Genomic DNA, 11,773 nt, shown 5'->3' with positions numbered 1-11,773 from the left:
TGTTACAGTGAACTCACAGAGATCCACCTGCCTCTGCCTCCTGAGTATTGGGATTAAAGGCATGTGCTACCACTGCCAGACTTGGATTAGGCATATAATTTTTTTCCAAGACAGTGTTTCTCTGTGTTACAGTGAACTCACAGAGATCCACCTGCCTCTGCCTCCTGAGTATTGGGATTAAAGGCATGTGCTACCACTGCCAGACTTGGATTAGGCATAAAATTTAAAGATTAATGGAGACCAGATATCGGCTACACTTTATTGACTGGGTTGTATTTAGTAATATAAAAGTAGTTTGAGCAAGAACCTGTATTTGAAAGTAATTTAACCTTTATGATGTATTTAAAAGCAACGCAGAACAGGGCTGGAGAGGTAGCTAAGCATCCCAACTATCTATAACACTCTACCTCAGGGAATCTGGCCTCTGAAGGCAACAGACATACCACAGGCAAAATACCAATGAAATATAATACAAAGTGATCTGAAGAACTTGCATAAAACAACTGCTTTGTTGCTGTTTGAGATAGGATTTCTCTGTGTAGCCCTGGCTATCCTGGAACTTGCTCCTAGTCTAGGCTGGCCTCCATCTCAGAGATCTGCCTGACTCTGCCTCCTGAGTGCTGGGATTAAAGATGTGCATCACCTTGCCTGGCAAGACAAGGATGTTCAATTCACCCAATATAAGCCTATATTCTTTACCTATAGATCCCAGAGTACAGCTTTATTCCATGACACCAACCTTTGAAATAATTCTGGAAAATTTTCTCAAGCCTAGCAATATATTTGGATGTGTAAATACATAAAAATCAATATATATCTAATGATACACTAAAATTGTTTTTTTTTTATTGTTTTCCAATCCATGTAGAAGCACACAACAAATGCTACTGAATCTCTGCCTCTAAACTAAGGGGTACAGAGGAATGAATTACACTGAAGACAGTGAACCAAGCCACATTGTCCTACAGTAATAGGCTGATGAGGTGCTCAGTACTTCTTTGTATAAGAGTATTTGAAGGTTAGATGAACATTCAGGCAAATCTGTAAAAAAAAAAAAAAAAAAAAAAAGCAAGTGAAGAAAATACAGAGAGCTGACTAGCAGTCCTCAGCTTCCAAAGAGGGAGACAGTGGAACACAGAACCAACACTTTCAAAGCCTTTAGCTATCAGTTAGCCACTCAGTACAAATATACAAAATTTTATTGCTTGAAAGTTAGTTTTCTTTTAAAAACTTAGTTCTCAGATGGGTGGTGGTGGTGCACACCTTTAATAACAAGACTAGGGAGGCAGAGGCAGGTAGATCTCTGTGAGTTTGAGGCTAGCCTGATCTACAAGAGCTAGTTCCAGGACAGGCTTCAAAGCTACGGAGAAACCCTGTCTCAAAAAACAAAAACAAACAAAAACCCATACTCTCCTCAGCCCATTCACACAATCTATTTTGCATGTATGTGCATGTATGATTTTTCTCCCTAGTGCTGGGAACCAAACTCAAGCCTTTGTGCTTGTGAGACAAGTATTTGACTACTGAGCTAAATAAATCCTCAACATTTTTGCTTTGTTTTAAAGAGGAAAATCAAAATTTTTTAATGAGCTTAAATTGTAATCTCTAATAGTTAAGACTGTTAGGTGGTCACGAAAACCTAACCAATATCTGACTTAATTTTCCTCTATGTTACTGCTAGCATAGCTCATTATCCAGCTCCACTTAACAAACCTTGACCTTCCGCATTACACCAAAGTATGGCTTCAAGTCTCTCTGACGGGGCATCCATGAACTAGCTCAACAGTTTCTTTCTCTTTATTAAAGCATGCTATCCACTCTAGTCATAATCCTCTTCTAAAACTGGAAATACAGGCATATCCATAGCATGGACACATCAAGCTTAAGAGTTATTCAAAATAGCTTTAGGGAGACACAGTCACATAGCATAAAGTTTCAGGGAGTATACTTTAAGAGGGCGGCAAAATTGTGCATAGATCTCCACTTTCTACTTGTACAATAATTTCATCACCACACCAGAAACCTCCTCATGGTTGTTAGCTATATGTCCCATTTCCCCTTCTTCTTAGCCCTTAGCAGTCACTAATCTTTCTATCCATATGGATTTACTGACTCTGGGATACTGCAAATAAGAAGAATCTACTAAATTATGTGGGCTTTTGTACTGGGGTTCCTTTACTTAGCGTTTTTGAAGTTCTTACACAGTGTGGCATGTATCAGTACTTTCTCTTAAGATTGCATGCTATTTTACTATATAGGTGTATTTCATCATAATGGACAACTTTATTTCTACAAATCACACCGTTAATATTATGAACATTCATGTACAGAAATTTTGTGGACATATTTTCAACCATGGGGTTTGTAAGGAGTAGAATTGAGCCATACACTGACTATGGTTTATAGTATCTCACTCATTTGTGCTGACCAATTTCTAGACCCCATTTCTTAGAAGAATGTTTGCTTTACCACTTCACTTCTAAATATTACAAGATTCTTGTAACCCTGAAAACCTGCTGGCAGCTCTACTACTTTGGAGGTGTACACTTCTAAGTTGCACATGGCTCTGCTTTACTCCCAACCAGTCTCATCTACTGGCCTTCTCCCAGTGATAGTCACTTCCTATTTCACACAAAATAACTGTTTTTAAAAGTTACTATCTACAACAGAATGTTTTGCATTCACTAAAATTACTACAAACTTGACCATCATGGAGGTGTTGTCCCAATTTATGATAAAACACCATGACTGAACCAACTTGGAGAGGAAAGGGTCTATTCATCTTACAGATGTAGTCCATCATCCCGGGAAGTCAGAGCAGGAACATGGAGGCAGGAACTGATGCAGAGGCCACGGAGGAATGTTGTTTACTGGCTTTCTCCTCCTCATGAATTACACAACTTGTTTTCTTATGTCCCAGGACCCCTATCTGCCCAAGGTGGCACAACCACACTAGGCTAGATCCTCTCACTTCTTTAACTAAGAAGACTGTATTACAGACTTACCTGTAGGCCAATAATTGAGGCACGTTCTAAATTTAAGATCCCCCTTTCCATAACTTGTGACAATTGACAATAAATTAGCCAGAACAGATAGACGCTCAAATGTACTGTCAGAGAAACAAAGTTATACTTCAGGTTATAACAGTAACATTCTCACATTGTTCTTTCCTTTAAGGGCACAGCTGTACTCTTGCAAACACAAAGCTCACCTTAACTCCTGCACTTCCATTGGGCATCTTCTGCAGTTCATAGGGAAGCCTGACTCTCTCCGTTTGCACAATGGGGTCATCAAATGATCGCCCATGAAGCTTTTTGAAGCCATGAATTGTATTTCTTACATTTGTAACTATCTGTTGGCAATAGACATGTGAATTTATCAATTAGTTAATGAGGCAAAATAAGGTAATAATCTAATACTTAAAACCACCAAATTCCTATTCTCGTATACTCAAGTTCAGAATTTTACTTTATTCATTCTCTTGTGTCCAATTAGAAAGTTATAGTTGAGCATGCATGTATCTTAAGTGTTATCTTTGCAGTCTCTTTTTTTCCTAGAAATTAGTGAAAGAGACAGTATAAAACCTGAAACTTTTCAAACAATATGGTGAAAATCTATTGACAAATCATCTCTGTTTTCAGTACTTTGAAAAAATTTTAGGTGTATGGGTATTGTGCCTACATGTATGTCTGTACACTACTTGGATGTCTGGTGCCTCATAAGGCCAGAAGAAGGCATCAAATCTCTGGAGCTGGAAGTACAGCTCCATATGAAGCACCATATGGGTGCTGGAACAAAACCTGTGTCCTCTGGAACAGAGGAGCAGCCAGTATTCTTAACCACTGTGCCATCTTTCCAGCCCATTCTCAGCACTTTCTATGCAGTAAATTATTTTGTTTGATGTTGTGTTTTCCTTTCACTTACAAATACTTTATTTTGAATTATGTGCATGTAGGGGGTGTGGGTGCCTATGAGCACAGGGCTCTTAGAGGCCAGAAGAGGAACTCTGATCTCCTGGAGGTGGAGTTACTGGTAGTGCTGGGAAGCTGACTCTGGTCCTCTGCAAGAGCAGTGTGTGCTCTTAGCTCCTGAGACATTTCTCCAAACCTTTCCCCATTTTTTATGTTTTTATTTAAATTGTTTTCAAATCATTTATCTTCCTCTCTTCTCAGTGGCTGTTTTCTTGAGAGATGTCTTATATACTGCTCCCATTGATAAGAATCACCCCTAGATCAGTATTTAAAATCCCTCCCATGAGGCATAGTGCTAAGCAACAGTCTTAACTGTAAATGACTAGTATTTTGACAAGCTAATGTTTTGTTCAAACTATATACTGCTACTTAGATGCAGTATCTGCTTTCTTAGTGACCTTCAAAGGGATCTGGAACTTCCCTCATGGGATGAATGCATAGGGGTGCTCAGGCAATTTAACTCATGGGAGATTAATAATAGTACAGACTGCTTTAAATAAAGGTTATTTCTGCTAATCTTACAGCACTCAAAATATGATGGTGCTTGAAATATGGCACAGAGGCTGAGAGACCTTGTTGCTCAGTCACGAAGACCTGAGTTTGGATCCCAGCCCTGACATCAGGTGGCAGGCAAGGCGTGCGACTCCAGCTCCAAAGCACCTGCCTCTCTGCTGGCCTCGTGTGCCTGCCCCACACCTCTTCATGCACAAACAGACAGATACACACACACAGAAAAAGTAACTCTTAAAAACACCAAAATGTGAGGTTTAAAATTAATAAAGGAGCTATTTTAGCAATAATTAACTTTTATATACAATATGAATGTAGAAAACATAAAACACTTTCACATATAAAGCAGAATTAAATGACATTCTTTCAAATTTTTGAGCAAAAGTTTTTAAATAAATGAGTAAATAATTCCCACAAAGTCACGAGGAAATAATGGCACATTAAATTGCTGATTTTTCTGAAACAGGATATCACGTAGATCAGGCTTTAAACTCACTTGAGATAAGCCTTGAATTCCTGATCAGGGTAACTCAGCCTCCTTAGTGCTAGGTTTACCGACATGAGAACAGGAAGAAAAGACCCAGCTATACATAAAATATATGAAATAACTAAGGGCTTTGGTTTAGGAAATTAAGGAAAATAAAGGAAAAGTAAAACAATATAAAGCCAACAAGCTAGTGGGCAAACAGGCAAATTTTAATATTCTATTCATAGCATTTCAGAAGTCTAGAGATATACTTAAATTTCATGATCCACATTAAGCCACGCTGGAAATTTTCTCCTTTGCTTCGCCCACCTTCTTTTACTAAGAACATTGATTACTAGTCACGGAAATATTCAGAAGACCACCCCTTAGAGAAGTGACCATAGTAGGACATCCAATTTTACAATTCTTAAAGAAATAAAATAAAAAATTATTCTAAAACTTAAAGCAAATTTATTTCTCCTCCTCCACCTTCTACACCCCACCCTGCATTTTCTTTGCTTTGTTTTGGAAACAGTATCTCATGCAGTTTATGCTGGCCTTTAACTCTTAATCATACTGCCTCAAGAGCTGGGATTATAGTGATGAGCCACCACACCCAGCAAAGTGTGTCTGACACAATAAAAGGTGTAGACTCTAATTCTCAACTATGTGCTATGGTAATCAACCATCATGTAGTTAACTTTCTCGCAGAGTCAAAACAGCCACACTAGCAACATACCTGGCTCTTAGCTGCATTTCCAATGGCTCGAGTTCTGGATCCCAAAGATATACAGGCCCTGAATAAGATTAAAACAAGAGTTCCGCTGTTTATCTGGTACACTGTTTATATGGTTCTCTTTATACAAAAGTAAATTTAAAATAGTGAAAACGATCATTATTTTAAAATCAGGTAGTAGAAATAAAACTTTACATATTTCTAAACTTTATAATAACAGAATAGTGATAAAAATTTTAGAATTTAAAAATCTGTGTTAATAATTGACAATACGATATTTGAAAAACTGTTTTTCAAATTCTAATGGCCTGAGTCCTATTCAAAAGTAACCATATTTAGTAAAGAGAGGCTGCTCAGATTTCCACTCTGGCTCTGTGAGTTACATAAGCATCATTTGCTTCAGTTTCCCATATGGTGAGAGTGCTGACAACACCGGCTCAGGTTATGTGAGGACCAGGAGAGAGAACGTAGGTGTTAAGAAATGCTTTCGACACCTGGCCCAATGTAGTTGGAGGTTGCTTGTTCATTTTCTGGCCACCCAGACTCGAAATAATCACACTGGAACTATATTAATTGCAACACTGTTGGCTTAAGTGTATTTCTAACTAGCTCTTATATCTTAAATTAACCCATTTTACTAATCTGTGTATCGCCAGTTGTTGTGGCCTACTGGTAAGGTTCTGTCCTGTGTCTGGAATCTGCCTCTTGCAGTGGCTACAAGGCTTCCCCTTGACTCCACATACCTTTTCCTCTATCTCTGCATGGAATTCCTGCCTTGCTCTATTCTGCATTGTCATAGGCCCAAGCAGCTTCTTTATTAACCAATGGTGATAAAACATATTCACAGGTTACAGATGGGAATCCCACATCAGCACAATAAAAATACAAATACTTGTTGCTATTTTTTTTTTTTTTTTGGTTTTTCGAGACAGGGCTTTGGAGCCTGTCCTGGTTCTTGTTCTGTAGACCAGGCTGGTCTCGAACTCACAGAGATCCGCCTGCCTCTGCCTCCCGAGTGCTGGGATTAAAGGAGTGCGCCACCATCGCCCGGCACTTGTTGCTATTTTAATCACTACATTTTACATGTCACATAAAGACTAACATTTTTTATCATGTGATTGAAGAAAATATTTCCAGGTTTAAGTTTTAACTACAAGAAACTATTCAATCAACAAACACTGTACATACATAAGCTACTTTCTATCCTTGAATAATTTAAAATTTGTTGAAAAATTCAACAGAACACATACCATTATGAAAAAGAACAATTACCTCCATATAATAGTCTAGAAAAAATTTCTTTTTAAAATTAATTTATATATTTTTTTAAAAAATTCTTTTCTCATTTTACATACCAATCCCAGTTCTCACTCCCTCCCTCCTTCCACTTCCCCTACCTTCCATCCACCCCACCTGCTATCCACTCCTCAGAGAGGGTAAGGCTTCCCAAGGGAGCCAACATAAGCCTGGCACATCACAGGAAAAGCAACTTCTAAATTAAGATTTGAAAAGAGATAAAAGCATTTAATTTATAGCTGTCTTGTGCAAACTGATGTTCCAGGCCATTAGAATTTAAAAACAGTTTTGGCACCAATACCATATTGTCACAGGTGCTCAAGTTAGATATGGTTTCCCTATAAAGGTTCATATGCTAAAAACCTGATCCCAAATATAATGACACCGAGATGGCAGACCTCTGAGATGCAGTACCTAGGAGCCAGATAATGGGGCACCAAACTCAGAAAATCAGTGCCCATTTTACAGAAGCATGTCAGGCCCCCTCCACATACAGCATGTCCCCTTTGTGACACAGCCAGAGGCCCTTGCCAGAACACCAGCACTGGGCAGGCTCTGTCCTTCAGCCACTAGGATCTGGAGCCAAGTAATTTCTTTAGAAGTTCCTAGGTTGACACTTTTCCCTGACAGTCCCATACAAACAGCATTCCTGATCCTCCCAACCTAAAATCTCCTAGCATCTAAAAACCCATTTCCTCCATAGTATAATTACCATCTAATACAATTTATTCTCCAGCTGAATCTCTAGACCAAATGTGAAATCTGTAAGGGAACGAGGCATTGTCCTCATTGCACCATTCAATGTGGCAGCCAATGTTCACATGTGGGAGATAAAATTTAAATTAAAACAACAAAATTCTGTGCCTCAAAACTAGTCACATTTCAGGTTAGTACACTCGCATGTAGCTAGTAGACATAAAAATTATACAGAGAACAAATATATATAAAGTTCTACTGTGCTGCCTGCCTGGTGAACAGGAAGGACACTTTCTGAAAGACCAGGAATATGGATCCTAAGGGTAATTAGGAAGAATACAACTTGATTAGTTTCATAGTTGGGTTTGATTAAGATAGTATCCAGGTCAGACTATATAGGGCCTCAACAACCCAATTATAAATTGAAATGTTTGCATCCAGTAATCAAATTCATTAAGTTTCCGAGTAATGGAGAGAACGATGTATGGTGATGGATAATATGAAACAAAGGTTGTATCTCAGAGCATGGCTTGCTAAGTGCTGACCTATCACACTGAGGCCCTCTGGTCTTTGAATTCAGCCATCTCTACATCTGGCTGCTCCTCTCAATTTTTCCACTTAAGCTTTAAAAATATCCCTACTTTTTCTTTTCCCTTCCTAGGCTAGATCACAGCATTCTTGGCCTTCTGTGGCCACACAACGGAAAGCAAGCAAGAGTCCATCTCCACTTCCTTGGAGAGCCGTTATGACTCTCTTCTCATGTTGCCACTTTGGCTAAGCAATGTGTTTGTTTCAACTACAGTGTCAGGGTGTCCAGAAAGCAGAGTTTCTCAACCATGGCAATCCTGATATTCCGGGCCAGATGCTCCTTCTGTTGAGTGAATGGGGCTGTGGTGTGCACTGTGCCAGTTGAGTCCGCTGGCCTCTTCCCACAAGATGCTAACAGAACCCTTTCTGCTCCCGCTCTCAACGGTGACAACCACAGCTGGGCAAAGTAACTTCTATCTGAGAACTGCTGCCTTGGCACAGATCTCAAGAAGTTTCTGTAAAACATGATTCTATAGATGCTAAACTAACTTGGGAAAACATTGCTTTCTTAAGAGACTTTCAGTGCTTATTAGTAAAGGGACTTGAGAAGCTCTTAAGAGAAGAGAAGCCCAAATACTGCTTAACTATCTGGGGAAAATGCTACGGTAGAAGACAAAGAGGGAGGAATCATTCTCAGAATGGCATATTGATGCTATAGGCTCTCAAACATGTTTTTTAGAAAAATAAACTTTAGACATATATAGTTTAATGACAACAAAGAACTTCCAATCTTTTATTATGGACAAAAGGATTAAATAGTTTAACAAATGGAAAAATAATGTAAGTTTTTAATATACTTATTAAACATAAATTGAAAGTTAAAATAGCTTATAACTTGAGGCCATTAACAGAAACCACACAGACAAATACTTAAGCTGATCAGGTATTAGACATAGCAATGCATGCCTTTCATCTCAGCATTTGGGAGGCTGAAGCAGGAGGATCAAGTCCAAGATCACTTCGGGCTACTTACTAAAAATCTTATCTCAAAAAATAAAAGCAGAAACTGATCAGTGATTGTAGATACATAGTATTAGATTATTAGGCAGAATATTTTAGGATATAGTCTTAATTAAAATTCACCTAGTCAAAACACAAACATAAATTCACAATTTTAAGGTTCTTTAAATTGTGAATACCTGGCTAGAAAACTTGTAAACTATCATCTGCAATATACCTTTATAAATGAAATTCTACCAGATCTCAGTGATGATCATTAAGTTTTATAATGCTCATAGACTAAAAAGACTACCAACGGCATGGAAACATCATAAATTCATACCACTTATTTGTATTATGTAATGTCAGATTCCTTACCTATAAGATCAACGTAATGACTGGAGAATCATTTTATTTTGTCTTGTATTAAAACTTACAGTTTTAAGAACAGTCTTAGGTTTGGCTATTTTCTAATTTGTACCATCAAACCTTATAGACCCCTAAACAAACTTAATTAAAAAAAACAAAGCAGCAAATCTAGTCATTGGATTTTTTTAGAAGCAAAATAACTATACTAGCTTATCATTCAGTAAATGTGAATTATCAAAAACAAAACAAAACAAATCCAAAACCCAACCCCAACCCCGCAAAGTAAAAAGAAACAAAAAGGTAGTTATTGTAACATTATTTGCAAAAATAAAATATAAACACATGAAGGTAGAACGTGGGATGAACTAATAAAATGATTATAAAAACACTAAAACTGATGCTAACTGATGGTACAGAAATACTTTACAGAGAAGTTAGTGAACAGAACAACAATCTATTTTCCCCTTTCTATCTTAAAAACAAATAGAACCGTCTAGAAGTTTTATTTCTGGATAGAATTCTAATTTTTAATTTTATCTTTTCATGTACCTATATTTCTAAGCTTAAGAATAACGTTTTTCTCATAATACACTTAATAAATGAATAAACCCTGAGTAAATTATTGGTCCTGGGATTAAGACGGCTACCTAACTTATATCCACATTTGATTATATAAACATCTAGAATTTCAACAGAGAGGTGATGGTCAATCTTGAAAAAAAGGAGGCCTAAAGCATTCCAGACTACATCTGGAAAGTAATCATAGTCTTTTGCATTCTTGTTTGCATACTGACATATTCTTAAACAACTCCTGGATCGTAGTAACCTCAGCATTTAAAGATGGTTTAACAGTGATCGTGGCTAACGTTAGTTTGCTTTAAAATTAAGTCTGGATCATTTCCTTTCCTTAAAAGTACAGGAACAGAATTTGCCTCATAAAATTACAGGCTACAGGAGCCCACAAGAAGAGTTTTTCACAAGCAAGTGTTAGTTGTGTCCGTTGCCAATAAACTTCCCACGTTTCCATGACATAACGCTACAAAGTCTTTCATCAAGTTCATAATGGAAGCACTCCACAGTCCTGTTTATACAGGAGAGTCGCCTCTGACTCACCACCCATTCACTCTGTAGAAACACACTTTAGGTCGTAGCCTCTGACCCCAGCAATGTCTAATCGACAGGATTATTAACATGCTCGACCCAGATTCCCACTGCCCAGGCTCTCCCAGCGAACGCACCATTAACCTAACCCCATCGGAAACCGGTCAGATGGTCTCAAATTCTCAAGGACAACACCTCATCTCCCCTAGAAACAGGCGGACTGCCGAAGAAATACAACAAATGCGTCTAGGGTTAGGATAACTGCCATTCATTTTCTGAGCGTGCAGAGCGAGGGGTCACTTTTCTGGGAAAGCTGTCGCTCAGGGAGCTGGGGGGAGGGGGGAGGGACACGCAGAGCTAGCACCGGATCATCCCAGGCCGGGGCGCGCAGGCCAGCGGGGTCCTTCCTTCCTGCCCGGGACGCCGTGGGGCTCTAGCGGGTTCAAGGGCGCCTGCGGGGGCGAGCGAGGCGGCCCACGGTCGTCCCCCTCCTCCCCCCGGCTGCCGATGCGGCACCTGTCCCGGACCCCACCCGAGCCCGGGGGGCGGGCGGCACTTACGGCGTGCACCTGTCGCTGTACTCGTTGGCGATGGTCTCGATGCCGCCGCTCCTCGCCACCGCGACGTAGCAGTTGAGGAAGCCGAGGTCAATGCCCACCACCGACATCCCGCCTCCGGGTCGGGCTGCGGGGACCGCGTCCCGCTGCGGGCCGCTACCGCGGGCGCTGCGACTCCTGAGAGAAGCAAAGGAGAGGCCCCGCTCTCCGTCAGTTAGAGAATCTAGGGCAGGGGCGTCGGAACTGCGGAGGTGGAGCCGCCCGCCTGCGCCGCGCCGCCTCCGCCCGGGCCCGCCGCCTCCTCGCCACTGCGGTTCGCCGCCCCCAACCGGCAGTTACTGCGCTCTGCGCCTGCGCGCTCGGCCCCGGGAGGCGCGAGCCACCGGTCGGCTGCGGCTCGGCGGCCTCGCCCTCGGCCGCTCTCGTCAGCGCTCGGCAACGGCTCGCTGCGCAGCACCGGGTTCGAGAAGGAGCTGGGAAAGGGGGAGGCCGCGGAGCCGCGGAGAGGGGCGGGGCGGGCGGTCGCGCGATGCCAGGCGAGGCC

At 40.5% G+C, this 11,773-nt stretch overlaps 1 protein-coding gene across 2 annotated transcripts in view; it reads right to left on the bottom strand.

Moving 5' to 3' along the window:
- Hspa4l (heat shock protein family A (Hsp70) member 4 like) overlaps nt 1-11,546 on the bottom strand; it is a 49,996-nt gene extending 38,450 nt beyond the window's left edge. Inside the window, exons 1-3 of one of the 2 annotated variants that reach the window (XM_005343928.3) lie at nt 11,233-11,546; nt 5,687-5,744; nt 3,212-3,352 (exon numbers count right to left, since the gene is read on the bottom strand). In XM_005343928.3, coding sequence (XP_005343985.1) covers nt 3,212-3,352; nt 5,687-5,744; nt 11,233-11,339 — 306 coding nt within the window. In that variant the 5' untranslated portion in view covers nt 11,340-11,546. The remainder of the gene's footprint in view (nt 1-3,211; nt 3,353-5,686; nt 5,745-11,232) is intronic. The other variant, XM_013348624.2, reaches the window with a different exon arrangement.
- Nucleotides 11,547-11,773: the final 227 nt, after the last annotated feature.

The sequence above is a fragment of the Microtus ochrogaster genome, chromosome 1 (genome assembly GCF_000317375.1).
Source record: "Microtus ochrogaster isolate Prairie Vole_2 chromosome 1, MicOch1.0, whole genome shotgun sequence".
NCBI classification, from domain to species: domain Eukaryota; kingdom Metazoa; phylum Chordata; class Mammalia; order Rodentia; family Cricetidae; genus Microtus; species Microtus ochrogaster.
Note: the sequence above shows the minus strand (reverse complement) of the source record. Positions and strands in the feature narration are given on the sequence as shown.